This window comes from Oryx dammah, unplaced genomic scaffold (assembly GCF_014754425.2).
Source record: "Oryx dammah isolate SB20612 unplaced genomic scaffold, SCBI_Odam_1.1 HiC_scaffold_1, whole genome shotgun sequence".
Classification (NCBI taxonomy): Eukaryota; Metazoa; Chordata; class Mammalia; order Artiodactyla; family Bovidae; genus Oryx; species Oryx dammah.
In genome coordinates, this window is record NW_024070185.1 from 30,520,828 (window position 1) to 30,540,570 (window position 19,743).

The window sequence follows — 19,743 nt, forward strand, 5'->3', positions numbered from 1 at the left end:
AAAAAATAGAGATTTAGAGATGTTAAGTAACATATCCAGATTTCCAAATCTAGCCGGCGAGTATATTATATCTGAGTTCTGCTTTCCGTAAACCTGTGTAATTGTCTCTGTATTATGCACGTGAAAAGAGTGGTGGTAGGGAGGATGAGCAGTGACAGTCTGGAATGTCGTCAGGCGTTAGTCGTCTCTGTCAGCAAAGCAGCAGTGTTTGTGATCTTTAAAGGGATGATGAAGCTTTACCTCCATGCCATGATCCTGAAAGTCCAGGGGCAAGTGAGGCTCTCATGTAAGCTCCCTTGTCTCTTGCTTTCTGTCTCCCTGGATGGAAACTCTAATGAGGGAACTTGCTCTAACCAGAATGAAAATATTCACTACCCTATGGTAAATTTTGTTCATATAAATGTTAAGAGGTAAAAGCCAGCATTATGGAACACCTGGTTTTGATAAAAGAAAGTATGGAAAATATAGCCAAAGTAGGTGTAGCTCTTCTAGCCGTGGCAGGTTTTCAGGGTAAGTCTTTGGACTCATGAGTTGAGAGCATTTTCACTCTGTATCAAATCAAAACCCGAGTCTTTGAAGTAACCAGTCTGGCTTTTCAGCCCCAGAAAGCACAGAGCGTGTGTCAGGGCAGCCTGTCTGCTGAAGGATAAGGGGTAGGAACAGGCGTGCAAGGACCGGTATTAGTGGTTATGTCTAAGCCAGAAAAAGGAGGCAGGAGTGTGCTTTGGTTTTGAGTCACTTAATCAGTTACACAGAACTGAATTCTCAAATGTACATTCATTAAGTTGTTGAATACGTTTTTATTTTCTGAATCTGTTGATAAAGTGACTAGAGATATGTTACTTGGTATATGTGCTGAAAAGAAAAGACCCTGACTTTGGGAAAGATTGAAGGCAGGAGGAGAAGGGGACTACAGAAGACAAGATGGTTGGATGGCATCACCGACTCGATGGCCTTGAGTCTGACCAAGGTCCGGGAGTTGGTGATGCACAGGGAAGGCTGGCGTGCTGGTCCATGGGTTCACAAAGAGTCGGACATGACTGAGTACTAGAGATACTAGACATAAGGAAGGAATGAGAACATTTGAATATTTAATGGAGGAGAAATTTAATCCCACTAAAGTAATTCAAAGTTTGCTTAAGAAAAGGGGATTTCAAAGAGTGGATTTTAGAACACCTTTAATTGCTTTTCTAGCCTTTGAGTAAGAAGATGATGTTCAGAAGTTTCGGTCACATACCTCTCTGTTTGGATAAATTTCATGTTTCACATTTCCTAAGTGTTTCTGTTTTTGCTTCTGTAGGATCAGGGGGGTTTGGGCATTGCCATAAGTGAAGAAGATACACTCAGTGGGGTCATCATAAAGAGTCTAACAGAGCACGGGGCAGCAGCCAAGGTGAGTCCTCCCCCTTCTTACAGTCAGAAACTGGTGAGGAACGGAATTCTGTCTGTAAAATCACTCAAAAGTTTCATGTTTCCATCTAGGATGGACGGCTGAAAGTTGGAGATCAGATCTTGGCTGTCGATGATGAAGTTGTTGTTGGCTATCCTGTTGAAAAGGTACTTATCCAAAAAAAAGCAAACGGTACTGTGAACTCATCCTTGTAAATGGCTAAGTGTGTGGGGGTGGGGGTCAGTCATGGGGATCAAAACTGTGTAGCTATATTAGATATCTGCAAGGAAGAGAGGAGATTTGAAAAGTACTTAATTTCTATTTTCTGTTTTCTGATTAAGATGATTTTAAGTATTTTTCCTGTTACCTGATAATTCAGTATTCAGTGGGCATTTTTGATAAATATCATTTCAGTTTTCCTGTAGGAAAACTTCAAACTTCTAAACAAATAACTTAGTATTTAAAACCAAAGGAATATTTTTAATGAATATTTGCTCCTATGTTGTTTTTGTTCAGGAACTAAGTCGTGTCTGTCTCTTTGTGACTCCATGAACTACAGCACACCAGGATTCTCTGTCCTTCAGTATCTCCCTGTATTTGCTCAAACTCATGTCCATTGAGTCGGTGATACCATCCAATCATCTTATGCACTATCACCCTCTTCACCTCCTGCCCTCAGTCTTTCCCATTGTCAGGGTCTATTCAGATGAGTCGGCTCTTCACATCTAATGGCCAAAGTATTGGAACTTCAGCTTCAGCATCAGTCCTTCCAGTGAATATTCAGGGTTGATTTCCTTTAGGATTGACTGGCTTGATCTGCTTGTTGTCTAAGGGACTCTTAAGAGTCTTCTCTAGCATGCAATTTGAAAGCATCAGTTCTTTAACAGCCTCCTTTATGGTCCAGTTCTCACATTCGTACATGACTACTGGAAAAACCATAGCTTTGACTATAAGAACCTTTGTTGGCAAAGTGATATCTCTGCTTTTTAATATACTGTCTTATGAATTTGCTCCTATAAATATCCTCTATGTATATTGCTTTGTAAACAGATTTTAAGACTCAGACATTACATTTATAACTTTTATTGTTGGTAAATAGTTGTTAATGCCTGAGTTTCTTCCTTCTCAAAAGTGATCTTAATACTGTACTTACTGGGAGTTTCACTTGAGCCTTTCATAAGTGCTAGAAAAAAAACAAACTCTATTTCTTTGAGATTTGGTGTGCCACTGTGTCCATTTATACATTGGCCAGCAAGGTGCTTAAATCATTTAAACATTCAGTTTGTGTTATTTTGGAAGAAAACTGCTTTACAGTATTGTGGTGGTCTCTGCCATACGTCAGTGTGAATCAGTCATAACTCTATATGTATTTCCTCCATCTTGAGCCTCCCCTACCAATTCCACCCCTCCAGGCCATCACAGAGTGCCAGCCGGGACTCCCTGTGTCGTATAGCAACTTCCTGTTAGCTGTCTATCTTATACAGAATAGTGTCAATATTGCAGTGCTACTTTCTCAATTTCTCCTAGCCTCTCCTTACCCTCTGCGTCCACAAGTCTGCTCTCTGTGTTTGCATCTTTATTTCTTTCCTCTAAATAACTTCATCAGTACTACTTTTCTAGATCCCATATATATGCGTTAATATATGATATTTGTTTTCCTGACTTATATCACTCTGTATAACGGACTCCAGGTTCATCCACCTCACTACAACCGACTCAAATCTGTTCCTTTTTCTGACTAAGTAATATTCCTGTGTGTGTGTGTGTTTGTGTGTGTGTGGTACAGTGCAATTTCTTTATCCATTCATCTGTCAGTGGATATCTAGATTGCTTCCATGTCCTAGCTGTTGTAAATAGTGCTGCATTGAACATTGGGGTACATGTGTCTTTTTGAATTTTGGTTTTCTCAGGGTATAAACCCAGTAGTGTGATCGTTGGGTTTTATTGCTGGGTTTTTATCTGGTAGTTTTATTCCTGGTTTGTTAAGGACTCTCCATACTGTTCTCCGTAGTGGCTGTACCAATTTACATGTCCACCGACAGTGCAAGAGGGTTCCTTTTCTCCACATATTCTCCAGCATTTTTGCTTGTGGTTTCTTTTTTTGTTTTTTTTCAATAATGGCAATTCTGATTGGTTTGAGTTGATACCTCATTGTAGTTCTGATTTTCTTTTCTCTAATAATGAGCTATGTTGATCATCTTTTTCTGTATTTATTGGTCATCTTCTTATATATCTTCTTTGGAAAAGAAGGTATCCTCTTTAGGTCTTCTGCCCAGTGTGTGATTGGGCTGTTTTTGTTTTTCTGTTACTGAACTGTATGAGCTGCCTGTGTATTTTGGCATTAATCCTTTGTCAGTTGTTTCGCTTGCAATTTTTTCTCCCATTCTGAGGTTTGTCTTTTTATATTATTAATAGTTTCATTTGCTATACAAAAGCTTTTAAGTTTAATTAGGTCCCATTTGTTTATTTTTCTCTCTGTTTCCAGTACTCTAGGAGGTGGATCAAAGAGGATCTTGCAGTGATTTATGTCAAAGTGTGCACTGCCTATTTTCCTCTTAAGAGCTTTATAGTTTCTGACCTTACATTTAAGTCTCTAATGCATTTTGAGTTTTTTTTTGTGCATGGTGTTAGAAAATGTTCTCATTCTTTCACACGTAGCTGTCCAGTCTTTCCAGCACCACTTTTAATAATTGTATAGGTTTTATTCTTTAACCCACATGTGTATGTTTTTAACATTCCATTTGGCTTGATTCTTCTCTTGCATAGTTTTCTTTATCTTGCTTTTAGCATAAATGTTCCCATTTTATTAAAAATGTTTATGTAAGCTGCTTCAGGTTGTCTATAGAAACAGAAGTAGTTCAGTTCAATTGCTTGGCCGTGTCCAACTCTTTGTGACCCCATGGACTACAGCACACCAGGCTTCCCTGTACATCACCAAATCCTGGAGCTTGCTCAAACTCAGTCCATCCAGTTGGTGATGCCATCCAACCATCTCATGCTCGTCTCCTTCTCCTCTTGCCTTCAATCTTTCCAAAAATCAGGGTCTTTTTAGATGAGTCAGTCCTTCACGTCAGGGGACCAAAGTTTTGGAGTTTCAGCTTCAGAATCAGTCCTTCCAATGAATATTCAGAACTGATTTCCTTTAGGATGGACTGGTTGGATCTCCTTGCAGTCCAAGGGACTCTCAGGAGTCTTCTCCAAAACCACAGTTCAAAAGCATCAATTCTTCAGCACTCAGCTTTCTTTATAGTCCAGCTCTCACATCCATACATGACTACTGAAAAATCCATAGCTTTGACTAGTTAGACCTTGGTTGGCAATGTAATGTCTCTGCTTTTTAATATGCTATCTAGGTTGATCATAGCTTTTCTTTCAAGGAGAAAGCATCTTCTAATTCCATGGCTGCAGTCACCATCTGCAGTGATTTTGGAGCCTAAAGGAATAAAGTCTGTCACTTTTTCCATTATTTCCCCATCGATTTTCCATGAAGTGATGAAACCAGATGCCATGGTCTTAGTTTTCTGAATGTTGAGCTTTAAGCCAACTTTTTCACTCTCCTCTTTTACCTTCATTAAAAGCCTATTTAATTCTTCTTTGCTTTCTGCCATAAGGGTGGTGTCATCTGCATATCTGAGGTCACTGGCAATCTTGAATCCAGCTTGTGATTCATCCAGCCCGACATTTCACATAATGTATCTGCATATAAGTTAAATAAGCAGGGTGACAATATACAGCCTTGATGTACTCCTTTTCCTATTTGGAACCAGACTGTTGTTCCATGTACATTTCTAACTGTTGCTTTTTGACCTGCATACAGATTTCTCAGGAGGCAGGTCAGGTGGTCTGGTATTCCCATTTCTTTAAGAATTTTCCACAGTTTGTTGTGATCCACACAGTCAAGGGTTTGGCACAGTTAGTAAAGCAGAAGTGGATGATTTTCTGGAACTCTCACATTTTTGATGATCCAGCAGATGCTGGCAATTTGATTTCTGGTTTCTTTGCCTTTTCTAAGTCCAGCTTGAACATCTGAAGTTCGTGGTTCACGTATTGTTGAAGCCTGGCTTAGATAATTTTGAGCATTACTTTGCTAGCATGTGAGATGAGTGCAGTTGTGTGGTAGTTTAAACAGTCTCTGGCATTGCCTTTCTTTGGGATTGGAATGAAAACTGACCTTTTCCAGCCCTTGGCCATTGGTGAGTTTTCCAAATTAGCTGGCATATTGAGTGCAGCACTTTCATAGCATCATCTTTCAGGATTTGAAGTAGCTCAACTGGAATTCCATCATTTCCACTAGCTTTGTTCATAGTGATGCTTCCTCAGGCCCACTTGACTTTAAATTCCAGGACGTCTGGGTCTAGGTGAGTGATCATACTATTGTGATTATCTAGGTCATGAAGATCTTTTTTGTATAGTTCTTCTGTGTATTCTTGCCACCTCTTCTTAATATTTCTGCTCTGTTACCATACCATTTCTGTCCTCTATTAAGTGCCCATCTTTGTGGAAATGTTCCCTTAGTATCTATAATTTTCTTGAAGAGCCCTCTAGTCTTTCCCATTCTATTGTTTTCCTCTGTTTCTTTGTACTGATCACAAAGGAAGGCTTTCTTATTTCTCCTTGCTATCTTTGGAGCTCTGCATTCAAATGGGTATGTCTTTCCTTTTCTCCTTTGCCTTTAGCTTCTCTTTTCTCAGCTATATGTAAGGCCTTGTCAGTTCAGTTCAGTCGCTCAGTTGTGTCCGACTCTTTGCGACCCCATGAATCGCAGCACGCCAGGCCTCCCTGTCCATCACCATCTCCCAGAGTTCACTCAGACTCACGTCCATCAAGTCCATGATGCTATCCAGCCATCTCATCCTCTGTCGTCCCCTTCTCCTCCTGCCCCCAATCCCTCCCAGCATCAGAGTCTTTTCCAATGAGTCAACTCTTCACATGAGGTGGCCCAAGTACTGGAGGTTCAGCTTTAGCATCATTCCTTTCAAAGAAATCCCAGGGCTGATCTCCTTCAGAATGGACTGCTTGGATCTCCTTGCAATCCAAGGGACTCTCAAGAGTCTTCTCCAACACCACAGTTCAAATGCATCAATTCTTCGGCACTCAGCCTTCTTCACAGTTCAACTCTCACATCCATACATGACCACAGGAAAAACCATAGTCTTGACTAGATGGACCTTAGTCGGCAAAGTAATGTCTCTGCTTTTGAATATACTATCTAGGTTGGTCATAACTTTTCTTCCGAGGAGTAAGCGTCTTTTAATTTCATGACTGCAATCACCATCTGTAGTGATTTTGGAGCCCCCAAAAATAAAGTCAGCCACTGTTTCCCCATCTATTTGCCATGAAGTGATGGGACCGGATGCCATGATCTTCGTTTTCTGAATGTTGAGCTTTAAGCCAACTTCTTCCCTCTCCTCTTTCACTTTCATCAAGAGGATTTTTAGTTCCTCTTCACTTTCTGCCATAAGGGTGGTGTCATCTGCATATCTGAGGTTATTGATATTTCTCCTGGCAATCTTGATTCCAGCTTGTGTTTCTTCCAGTCCAGCGTTTCTCATGGTGTACTCTGCATAGAAGTTAAATAAGCAGGGTGACAGTATACAGCCTTGATGTACTCCTTTTCCTATTTGGAACCAGTCTGTTGTTCCATGTCCAGTTCTAACTGTTGCTTCCTGACCTGCATACAGATTTCTCAAGAGGCAGGTCAGGTGGTCTGGTATTCCCATCTCTTTCAGAATTTTCCACACTTTATTATGATACACACAGTCAAAGGCTTTGGCATAGTCAATAAAGCAGAAGTAGATGTTTTTCTGGAACTCTCTTACTTTTTTCCATGATCCAGTGGATGTTGGCAATTTGATCTCTGGTTCCTCTGCGTTTCCTAAAACCAGTTTGAACATCAGGGAGTTCACGGTTCACGTATTGCTGAAGCCTGGCTTGGAGAATTTTGAGCATTACTTTACTAGCATGTGAGATGAGTGCAATTGTGTGGTAGTTTGAGCATTCTTTGGCATTGCCTTTCTTTGGGATTGGAATGAAAACTGACCTTTTCCAGTCCTGTGGCCACTGCTGAGTTTTCCAAATGTGCTGGCATATTAAGTACAGCACTTTCACAGCATCATCTTTCAGGATTTGAAACAGCTCAACTGGAATTCCATCTCTTCCACTAGTTTTGTTCATAGTGATGCTTTCTCAGGCCCACTTGACTTCACATTCCAAGATGTCTGGCTCTAGATTAGTGATCACATCATCATGATTATCTGGGTCGTGAAGATCTTTTTTATACATTTCTTCCATGTATTCTTGCCACCTCTTCTTAATATCTTCTGCTTCTGTTAGGTCCATACAATTTCTGTCCTTTATCGAGCCCATCTTTGCATGAAATGTTCCCTTGGTATCTCTAATTTCTTGACGAGATCTCTAGTCTTTCCCATTCTGTTGTTTTCTTTGATTTCTTTGCATTGATCGCTGAAGAAGGCTTTCTTATCTCTTCTTGCTATTCTTTGGAACTCTGCATTCAGATACTTATATCTTTCCTTTTCTCCTTTGCTTTTCGCCTCTCTTCTTTTCACAGCTATTAGTAAGGCCTCCCCAGACAGCCATTTTGCTTTTTTGCATTTCCTTTCCATGGGGATGGTCTTGATCCCTGTCTCCTGTACAATGTCACGAACCTCATTCCATAGTTAATCAGGCACTCTATCTATCAGATCTAGGCCCTTAAATCTATTTCTCACTTCCACTGTATAATCATAAGGGATTTGATTTAGGTCATACCTGAATGGTCTAGCGGTTTTCCCTACTTTCTTCAATTTCAGTCTGATTTTGGTAATACGGAGTTCATGATCTGAGCCACAGTCAGCTCCCGGTCTTGTTTTTGTTGACTCTATAGAGCTTCTCCATCTTTGGCTGCAAAGAATATAATCAGTCTGATTTTGGAGTTGACCATCTGGTGATGTCCATGTGTAGAGTCTTCTCTTGTGTTGTTGGAAGACAGTGTCTGCTATGACCAGTGCATTTTCTTGGCAAAACTCTATTAGTCTTTGCCCTGCTTCATTCTGCATTCCAAGGCCAAATTTGCCTGTTACTCCAGGTGTTTCTTAACTTCCTACTTTTGCATTCCAGTCCCCTATAATGAAAAGGACATCTTTTTTGGTTGTTAGTTCTAACAGGTCTTGTAGATCTTCATGGAACCGTTCAACTTCAGCTTCTTCAGCATTACTGGTTGGGGCATAGACTTGGATAACTGTGATATTGAATGGTTTGCCTTGGAGACGAACAGAGATCATTCTGTCATTTTTGAGATTGCATCCAAGTACTGCATTTCGGACTCTATTGTTGACCATGATGGCTGCTCCATTTCTTCTGAAGGATTCCTGCCCGCAGTAGTAGATATAGTGGTCATCTGAGTTAAATTCACCCATTCCAGTCCATTTTAGTTCGCTGATTCCTAGAATGTCGACGTTCACCCTTGCCGTCTCTTGTTTGACCACTTCCAATTTGCCTTGAATCATGGACCTGACATTCCAGGTTCCTGTGCAGTATTGCTCTTTACAACCGTTTTTCCATTTCTTTTCTTGGGGATGATCTTGATCACTGCCTCTGGTACAGTGTCAGGAAAGAACCTCTGTCCATAGTTCTTCAGGAACTCTTTCTAACAGATCTAATCCCTTGAATCTGTTTGTCACTTCTACTGTATAATTGTAAGAGATTTGATTTAGGTCTTACCTAAATGTTCTAGTGATTTTCCCTACTTTCTTCAGTTTAAATCTGAATTTGGCAATAAGGAGTTCATGATCTGAGCCACATCTGTTCTTGTTTTTGCTGACTGTATAGAGCTTCTGCATCTTTGGCTGCAAAGAATATAATAAATCTGATTTCAGTATTGACCATCTGGTGATGTCCATGTGTAGTGTCTTTTCTTGTGTCGTTGGAAGAGGGTGTTTGCTATGACCAGAAGTGGGTAAAGCACCCCATATTCTTCTAGAGTTGTAAGGATCCAGAGAAATGAACAGTATTTAATTAGAAATGTTACAAGTGAAAGCCCTTTCTTAAATAATGAAGAATATAATCTGAAGTAGACTTTTGGGCCTTAATCAGTATCAGGAAATTAAAAAAACTAGAAACTGCAGCCATTCTTTCTTGACCTCTCAAGTCCTGGCATGGAAAAAGTTTGCCTCCGACTCTTCTCTCAATCATAGATGTTTCCAATTACAGCTATCATAGTGGCTTTTTTGTGTGTAAGTCTACTAACTTGCCTTTAATTTTATTTCTCCTCCACACCAACACCCTGCCAGTTTATTAACCTTCTGAAAAATGCAAAGACAAAAGTGAAATTGACAATTCGTGCTGAGAATCCAGACTCCCAAGCTACTACTTCAGGAACTGGTACAGCCAATGGAGAAAAAAAGAGCAGCCCCCAGTCTCCAGTGGTCCCACCGTCTAGCTCTCCGGAACCGGAGCCCACACGAAGTAAGGGCTGGCCTCCTGCTAGTTCCCACACATGGCATGTTCAGACTCGGTATCAAGTCCCTGCTGGGGAGCCATCTGCCTGTATGTAGTCCGCTGCTCTATAGGCCGTAGTCCTGCAGCCTTCTGGTGAAAGGATGGTATACAGAGAAGGGATCTGGTGCTGTGCATTAACCAGCCACAGAACCTTGGGAAACCCATCCAGCTACTCTGAGCCTCTGCTAGCCCAACTCTAAGACAAAGGAGTGATACTCTTTGCTCTCCAAGGATCTTTTGCTAAGAGTATCTGTGACTCCAGGTATCTTACTAATACATGAGATATCTCATTTTGTACATTCCTTGTTTATACTACTGAGTAAGTAATGTAACTTCTTGGAACATCAGTATTCTCATTTTTAATATGGATACAATGATACCACTTCATTGGTAGAATCAACTTTGCCTGGCACTATATCAGACTCCTAAAATGTTACTCATCGCCACATGTACACAGTGGGTATGAGTTCTTCCTTTGGGTGTAAACAGCAGATACCGTCGAAGAGGACGAAGTAGATGAAATAGTTGGATGTGGAGCTTAGGATGACAATTTCACATGTCATTAAAATGCCAGTCTCCTACATTGAGTCAAATTATTCCTTTGAAGTTCTTTTTCAGAAAGATCACCCTGATTTTCAGTAAAAGAATACATTTCAAGCTTTGTGGCATTTTAAAAAAGTAGTTTACTTTTTCTGCATTTGGAAAAAAAAGCTCTTTTGGTTTCCAAACTGAAACATTCAGTTCTTTTGAGAGGTTTTTAACGAAACAGCAGTTTAAAGCACTTGTAATATAGTTGGTTTAAAAGTCTGTTTTTAAATTGAAGTATAGTTGATTTATGATGTTAATTTCTGCTGAATCAGTTGTATATATGTGTGTATATATATATATATATACGTGTGTGTGTATATATATATATGTATATATGTATACACACACAAATTCTTTTTACATTCTTTCCATTATAGTTTATCCTAGTACATTGAATCAGAGAAGGCAGTGGCACCCCACTCCAGTACTCTTGCCTGGAAAATCCCATGGGCGGAGGAGCCTGGTAGGCTGCAGTCCATGGGATTGCTAGGAGTCGGACACGACTGAGCGACTCCACTTTCACTTTTCACTTTCATGCATTGGAGAAGGAAATGGCAACCCACTCCAGTGTCCTTGCCTGGAGAATCCCAGGGATGGGGGAGCCTCGGGGACTGCCATCTATGGGGTCACACAGAGTTGGACACAACTGAAGCGACTTAGCCGCAGCAGCAGCAGTACATTGAATATAGATGTACTATACAGTTGGACCTTATTGCTAAAAAATCTTATAGTAAAAAACATCTAATGGAAGTAATCCTTTATTTAGAAAGACTGAATAATTCTCTAAAATGTTAAAAAATATAGTAATTTTCTAATTTTTCAATATCAAGTTGATCCCTAAATAGCATTGTCTATAAACATATAAGATGCAAAATGGAAGCATAGCATAAAGGAAAATACCTTGCACCTGTTCTTACCATTTCGGGAGCAAGAAACTAGTCTGCCTCTGATTCCTGAAAAGAACATTTTCTCTAAAGCTAATCTATCAAGTATACCAACTTTCTCTGAATATGCTATTTGCTATATGCTTTTTGGTATATCACCAAACATGATATGAAGACTCTCATACAACAGAGTATGAGATTATATTCTCCTTATTTTTTCATAATCTAATCTTATTTATTTAATTTTGAGCATACATGCACCAGTATTTAATATTCAAGTTTATAAACCATTGAGACATTAAGAAACAAACTTCAGGTGGGGCTCACTTAATGTGTTATAAACTCAGATATTAAATCCGGTTGCATGTATGATTTGATTACATAAGGAGAGATGCTCTAGGGCAGGATGAAAAGTAAAACCAAATCAGAAACCTAAAAAGCCATGAGTGGCATGAACCATGACCAGAATTACTGATGTTCATGTTTTGTCTTCACTGAATGTGAGTTAGGTTTCCACTGCATATCTCAGTTCTAAGTTTTGCCAATCATAATTTTTTAAGACGTTTGTTTGGTTCCCATGAAACATAGAATAGCAGAGTGAAACTAGCAGTTAAGTTCAACTCTGTTCTCATTCCTTTTACCTATTATCTCCAGTAATTAAAGAAAAATACAGAATAGTGCAGAAAATAATTTACAGGTAATTTTGTACCCACCACACTAAGGTAACAATGACGATGTAATCATTTGTTGGATGGTTTTAAACACAGCTAAAAGATTAAGGTGGAACTGAAGTCTTCTTTGTCCCCAAACTTGGGCCCATGTTTCTGCTCCATCCCCCAAGGCAATCAGTGTGGTGAGTTTGATGTATATTCCTTCTGATCAGTTTTTATTTGTATTTCATTTTAAACGTACTTTTAGGTTCAAGCAGGTCGTCAACACCAGCAATCTTTGCTTCTGATCCTGCAACCTGCCCCATCATCCCAGGCTGTGAAACAACAATTGAGATTTCCAAAGGGCGGACAGGACTGGGCCTGAGCATTGTTGGGGGGTCCGACACACTGCTGGTGAGGATGTAGTCAGAGATGCTCCAAACATGCGGCCTCTTCAGTGACCCCTGAGAGGTCACTGCAGGGAAATGTCCATCAGCTGTATGAAATGAAGTACAAAGATTTAGAAAAGTGTTTCATTTCTCGTTACTTTAATTTGTGGGGCAAATACTCACTTACTTTGAGTAAGTCAACACTGACTTAGTAATATTCCTTTATACTTGTGATTATGTCCTTTAGGTTCAAAATATTTGTGTTAGTTTACCAGTTCCTGCCATATTTTAATTTTCTTTTTACTGACTGGATATCATTGGGTTAGACCCATACTGAGAAAACATTTGATAAATTGGATAATTTATAGACAAAAATTTCTAATTGTCAAAAAATGCATTTAAAAGCCATTCATTCCACTTGTAGATAGGAAAGGTGAGGCATATCTGTTAATTTCATTTGTGGATAGGAAAGGTGATGTATGTCTATTATAAATGAATGTGTGGGTGATTTATGTATTTTATAAATTTTTTCTTAAAAATTCCCTATCATTTGAAATGTCTTTAAGACTTATAGCAACTTGTCTTGTTATGCTTTTCTTTGAATTTTGATGCATGACTCACATATGGATGTAGTCAATGTATAACCCTTATCAGTGCCTGTGAGAGCACAGTGTGCTTTGACTGCATCTCTGCTCACCGTTCCTAGGGAGGATGGGGTAAAGCATGGTTGGTTTTGTTTGTGCCCTTAGGGTGCCATTATTATCCATGAAGTTTATGAAGAAGGAGCAGCATGTAAAGATGGAAGACTCTGGGCTGGAGATCAGATTTTAGAGGTACAGAATGCTGTGTGTTTGACCTTTACCTCAAAGGAAAGGCAGCTGTGGGGAGGGTGGTGTTTGTTTCTTCCCCTGCCCCTCCCTTTCCTCTCTCTCCCCACTCCTTTTTCCATCTTTCTTCTCTTTACCCAACTCATCTACTTCCTCACCATCTGTGTCCCACTTCTGTACAGGTAAATGGAATTGACTTGAGGAAGGCCACCCATGATGAAGCAATAAATGTCCTAAGACAGACACCACAAAGGGTGCTCCTGACGCTGTACAGAGATGAGGCCCCATACAAAGAGGAGGACGTGTATGACACCCTCACCGTCGAGCTGCAGAAGAAGCCAGGGAAAGGCCTGGGGTTGAGTATTGTTGGTAAAAGGTATGACTAATCAGGGCAAAGGCAGTGATTTCCTGGAAATGACTGAACTTAAACTTCTTAGAAGAGTCCTAGTAGTACTAGAATCTTTATCAACTGCTTGTATTCTGTAGGTAGCTATTGTCAGCCCATGCAGCAGTGGAACATCGGAAGATACTGATTTAGACTTTTTTAGTCAGTATTAATAGATGCTTGCTTCTCGGAAGGAAAGCTATGACCAACCTAGGCAGTATATTAAAAAGCGGCATCACTTTGCCAATAAAGGTCTGTATAGTCAAAGTTGTGGTTTTTCCTGTAGTCGTGAATAGGTGTGAGAGTTGGACCATAAAGAAGGCTGAAAGAAGGCTAATTGCCAAAGATTTGATTAATTGTGTTACTGGAGAAGACTCTTGGGAGTCCCTTGGACTGCAAAGAGATCAAACCAGTCAATCCTAAAGAAAATCAAGCCTGAATATTCATTGGAAGGACTGTTGCTGAAGCTAAAGCTCCCATACTTTGGCCACCTGATGTGAAGAGCCAACTCATTGAAAAAGACCCTGATGCTGGGAAAGATTGAAGGCAAATGGAAATGGGGGCAACAGAGGATGAGATGTTTAGATAGCATCACCAACTCAGTGGACATAAATTTGAGCAAACTCTGAGACATAGTGGAAGACAGAGGAGTCTGGCATGCTGCACTTCATGGAGTTGCAATGAGTAGGACATGACTTAGCAACTGAACAACAGCAACGAGACAAAAAGGCATTTGGTAATTTTGAGTACCTGCTGGGTGCCAAGAGATCTATTAGGTTCTGGAAAATAAAGTAAAAAGAGGCATGAATGCTAACATCTGAAAACTCAGTTTGGTAAACGAGAATTAAATATATTATTGCAACAAAGGAATCTATTAATGAGAGACAGAAACATATTGTGAGGAATCCATGGAAGCAAAGGAGAAAGGGATCGTGTGACCTTATTAAGGAAAGTAGGTTAGGAAAACTGCTTTATAAAAAAAGTGCCTGAGATGAAGCTGAAAGTGTAATATGTGAGAGGTGATCTAACAAAAGGGGAAGGAGGATATTCTAGAGAGAAGGACGAGCATAACAGGAGCACACCACCTGAAGGAAACAGACAGTGTAAGTTAAGAAGCCTGGGGTAGTAGGTCGGTGAATTTACATAAATTGAATACCTAATTTATTTAAATATGTATATATAGGTAATGTTAAAAAATATTTAATCTAGTAAATTCCACCACAGTTATTCTAAAGATGGGAAAACAGTATCAAATGATGAAAAGACTTGTTTGAGGTCAAGACCTTGGCAAGAAGTGATGCAATTAAACCTTACTAAATGTTTCTACATGGTCATCTTTATATTTCAACAGGAAGTTATGAGTTATTTTTACTTCTATGAAAAGAAGGTTGGAATAAGCTTAATATTTGTTCATTTTACATAAACCTATCTTGTATGAAAGTTAGACCTGTAATTAAATGAGACATCACAGCAAAGGTACGTAATTTTGAGTAACAACTGGTTTTAGTCTGAGACACATCCATTGTTTCTTTTAAGTAATGTTAATGATGTTGTTGATAATAGCAACATATTTATATAGGCACAGGTCAATATCCATTCAGGGTTTCATTATGGTGTAGAAAGAACAATAGGTTTTTCTCCCAGTGACTGACCTATAAAATGTGTATAATAACCACTTCTACTCACAGTTTATAAGTGTTGAATAAATATGCTTATGAAAGATATGTTTAATCTATAAAATATTATAAAGACATAAGATATATTCAGTTCAGTTCAGTTCAGTTCAGTCGCTCAGTTGTGTCCGAATCTTTGCGACCCCATGAATTGCAGCACGCCAGGCCTCCCTGTCCATCACCATCTCCCGAAGTTCACTCAGACTCACATCCATCGAGTCAGTGATGCCATCCAGCCATCTCACCCTCGGTCGTCCCCTTCTCCTCCGGCCCTCAATCCCTCCCAGCATCAGAGTCTTTTCCAATGAGTCAACTCTTCACATGAGGTGGCCCAAGTACTGGAGTTTCAGCTTCAGCATCATTCCTTCCAAAGAAATCCCAGGGTTGATCTCCTTCAGAATGGACTGCTTGGATCTCCTTGCAGTCCAAGGGACTCTCACGAGTCTTCTCCACCACCACAGTTCAAAAGCATCAATTCTTCGGCGCTCAGCCTCTTCACAGTTCAAGTCTCACCTCCATACATGACCACAGGAAAAACCATAGCCTTGACTAGATGGACCTTAGTCGGCAAAGTAATGTCTCTGCTTTTGAATATGCTATCTAGGTTGGTCATAACTTTTCTTCCAAGGAGTAAGCATCTTTTAATTTTATGGCTGCAGTCACCATCTGCAGTGATTTTGGAAAATTCTCAGTTTCACCAATGTTGATAAGCAATAAAACTTTTAAAGTCATAAAAATAGAAATAAAATTTTCAATTCTAAAATGTTAGCCTTTCATTAAATAAGCATTGCATTCCAACTGGGAAAAAGTAATAATGGTGATATTTAAAATCACACTTGCAGAAATGATACTGGAGTGTTTGTGTCCGATGTTGTCAAAGGAGGCATTGCAGATTCTGATGGGCGACTGCTACAGGGAGACCAGATACTAATGGTGAATGGAGAAGATGTCCGTCATGCAACGCAGGAAGCGGTTGCGGCTCTGCTGAAGGTAGAAACCCAGTGCCATAAATGGTTATGTGTAATAGCGTAGGAGAAGGAGCAGACATATGCAACAAGTATTTATTTAATATATTCTCTCAAATAAGACATATTTATATGTTAGACAACATACTTCAGTGGTAAATCTCTACACTTATGATCAACTCTTTATTATATGGTTATGTATTTCTGGAGAAGGCAATGACACCCCACTCCAGTACTCTTCCCTGGAAAATCACATGGACGGAGGAGCCTGGTGGGCTGCAGTCCGTGGGGTCACTAAGAGTCGCACTGCTGAGCGACTTCACTTTCACTTTTCACTCTCATGCATTGGAGAAGGAAATGGGAACCCACTCCAGTGTTCTTGCCTGGAGAATCCCAGGGACGGGGGAGCCTGGTGGGCTGCCGTCTATGGGGTCGCACAGAGTCAGACACGACTAAAGCGACTTAGCAGTAGCAGTAAGTATTATCCCCTGGAGAAGGAAATGGCAAACCACTCCAGTATTCTTGCCTGGCAAATCCCATGGACAGTGGAGCCTGGCGGGCTGCAGTCTGTGGGGTTGCAAAGAGTCAGACATGACTGAGTGAGGGAGCACACACAGTAAGAATTATGAACTGAATATCTGTGATCTTAGGAGATGTTTTATCATAAAGGGATTGTTATGTGGCTCTTTTCTTGAAAGAAAAGCACATATTCAGGCCACAAAAGAGAATAAAATGTCTTCATGTCAGTTCACCCCGCCTCCATATTTATATCTGGATGTATTTTTACGACCTCTGGCATAAGGGGAGAATCTCATACTGGCAGGGATGCTCCCACAGAAAGGCGGGAGATCAGAGGGACAAATGGTGTACCTCTGAGAGTCATGCTTTCTGGACTGCCCTGCCTGCCCTAACTCTTTACTGGGCACACTATGTTGGACATCCTTATATTGAGTTGGCCAAAAGGTTCATTCAAGTTTTTTTGCATCATCTTACGGAAAAACCCAGATGAACTTTTTTGCCAACCCAGTATTTCCCCAGAGATGAAGAATGTGGAAGAGTGTTTGCAGATTTACCTGACAGTTCCTTCAACAGTTACTACTGTTGTTAATTCAGTAATTATAAGGCCTCCATCCCAAGGTATCATTGCTAAGCTTAAATACGTTTTACACTGTGAAATCTCTTTCCTCCAAAGTAAATTCCGTGAAGAATCATTTGCTGATTGGAAAGGCAGCACCAGTCTAATTTTAAAAATGAGTTATAAAATATAGGATGGTCACCTAAAAATACAGTTCTTGGAAATTTAGATGTATTTCCTCTCAATTCTTATCGCATTATTTTCCTTTACCTAACATGTGCTTTTATGACCCGAAGTATAGTTCAAAGTTGACTAGGTACCTGTTGCCATCAGAATCCATGTCATGGGGTACATGTTCAGTAGCATGAGCATATAACTTCATGACGTTATTAAACAGCCATGGATAATGTCAGCGGTCTCAGAGTCTAGTCAGAACCTCTTCAGTCATTAAGCTTAGCTTCACAGAGCGATTTCAAGCGGGCATATTGTTGTTAACCTCTGGTTTGCAGAGGACCTGGTATGTACATATAAATTTAGTTATTAATGCACACTTAAGCTATCATTTCTTCTTGGAGTTATTTTCAGAAAATAAAGTAATTAGAGTTCTTTAAGGAGAAGTCTCTTCCTTCAGGAGATGAATTTAAAATGATAGTTAATTCTGTGAGACAAAAACCTCTCAAAGATAGAGAAGGAGGCATCCATAATGTAACATAGATAATTTTAGAACCAGTTAAATCCTCATTTGAAAACCAGTTTGCCAGTATATAATGAGAGCCTTAAATATCCCTGTAGCTTTGCTATTTGTAACTGCTGCTGCATTTTGTTGTTTTGACTCAGTAATTCTTCATTTTAAAGTCTTGCATCAATAATCCTCAGTACACAAAGAATTTTACACAGGGAAGTTCCTTGCAGTGCTGTTTGTTAAATGGAAAACCTGGAAGCAACGCAGCTGACAATACTGCATGTGTTTGACATTTTGATGAGCATTGTATGTGGATTATTCTATCACAGCAGCCTGTAATGATCTCTGTTTTTCAAAATGCAGAGTAAAAGACTTATCAAGGTAGACATCTGTGAAGTTCACACAGCGAGTAAATCACACAGACTGGATTTAAACTAGTGTATCTGACTCCAAAATGCCAGTTCTCACCCACCTCATTTTGCTGCTTTCACATTAGACTGTACAGCATTTCTTGCATGCCTGTGATTTATTTGTAAAGGGCAACAGGGAAATTTTCCTCAATTCTCATATGATGTTTACAGCAGTATGGCTTAAATATTGCATAATAGATCTATTCAGGTGCAGTGTGGCAGTAGAGAGCTTATGTTATCTGAGTACCTCTGCTATTGAAAGCAAAGCAACTTGTTGCAATAGTGGTTTTTTATTGCTTTTGTTTTGTTTTTTAAAATCCAAATCCCTTGGCTTATTTGGCTCTACATTGGTGTGTTGCATGAGAGAATTGGTCGATTCTCCATTTCTCTTTGCCTGGACAGACACCCTCTCCATGTAAATTATGAGCTAGTAAGACAGACACTTGGTGTGGCTACTACTGATTTGTTGTTACAGTTTTTACTACTTTTAATGTTTTAGAAAAACCTCTTTCCACAAAGGATGAGAGAGATCCTTGCCTATAGAAATTCCAAAGGAAGCATGACTTTCAAAAACCCAGCCGTAAAGAATACAGTGTAATCCTAAAGCTGACTATAGCATTTTATTTAAATGTTTCTGTCAAACAACCTCCCCCTAGTGTTCCCTAGGCACAGTAACCTTGGAAGTTGGAAGAGTCAAAACTGGTCCATTCCATTCGGAGAGGAGACCTTCTCAAAGCAGCCAGGTGCGTAGCTGTGGAATTCGTCAAGGTGATGCAGTCCGCAGGCTGAAAGGAGTTCAAAGATGGCCTTTTCTGTCAGTCTGTCCAGGGTCCTGTATGCAAGCCTGGCAGTGTGGCAGAGCAGCTAGGGTACAGAGTTTGAGAGATGGGAATGGACAGGCAAGCAAGGTAAAGCTCTTAAGTAGTTTGTGAGTCATTCTGAGAAACTTAATCCAAACCCTTCTTCTTTTCTGACATGATTCTTTTTGCATTATCTCAAAAACGAACCAATTAATACATTATAAAGCCTACCAAGATAGCATATGTTTAAACTATTTTTATAGCAAACATTTATCAGCCAGCATTCAACTGAAAAGAATCTTGTGTAGGTGAACTGTACAAGCTCACCACTACATATAAAACACAGTGATAGTTTGTCCTTAAAGGCCTCACAGTCACCCCTAAATGATTACCATTTGTTTCCTTTCCCTGGCCCTATTTCTGCAGTTGTTTAAGTTCGCATCTGTGTGCAACTAGATTAAATTTAGAAAAGATTAGCTTGGGTGAGATTATGTTGGAATCAAATTCTTTTACCTTTAATTAGTTATGT

General features: G+C 39.8%; 1 protein-coding gene across 1 annotated transcript in view; it reads left to right on the plus strand.

The window, feature by feature from the left end:
- Positions 1 to 19,743, plus strand: part of LOC120863821 (multiple PDZ domain protein) — a 175,335-nt gene that overhangs the window by 147,771 nt on the left and 7,821 nt on the right. The window contains exons 33-40 of the mRNA XM_040240389.1: positions 1,301 to 1,393; positions 1,483 to 1,557; positions 9,679 to 9,853; positions 12,277 to 12,422; positions 13,147 to 13,230; positions 13,407 to 13,600; positions 16,125 to 16,272; positions 19,071 to 19,157. Of these exons, the coding sequence (XP_040096323.1) occupies positions 1,301 to 1,393; positions 1,483 to 1,557; positions 9,679 to 9,853; positions 12,277 to 12,422; positions 13,147 to 13,230; positions 13,407 to 13,600; positions 16,125 to 16,272; positions 19,071 to 19,157 (1,002 nt within the window). The remainder of the gene's footprint in view (positions 1 to 1,300; positions 1,394 to 1,482; positions 1,558 to 9,678; positions 9,854 to 12,276; positions 12,423 to 13,146; positions 13,231 to 13,406; positions 13,601 to 16,124; positions 16,273 to 19,070; positions 19,158 to 19,743) is intronic.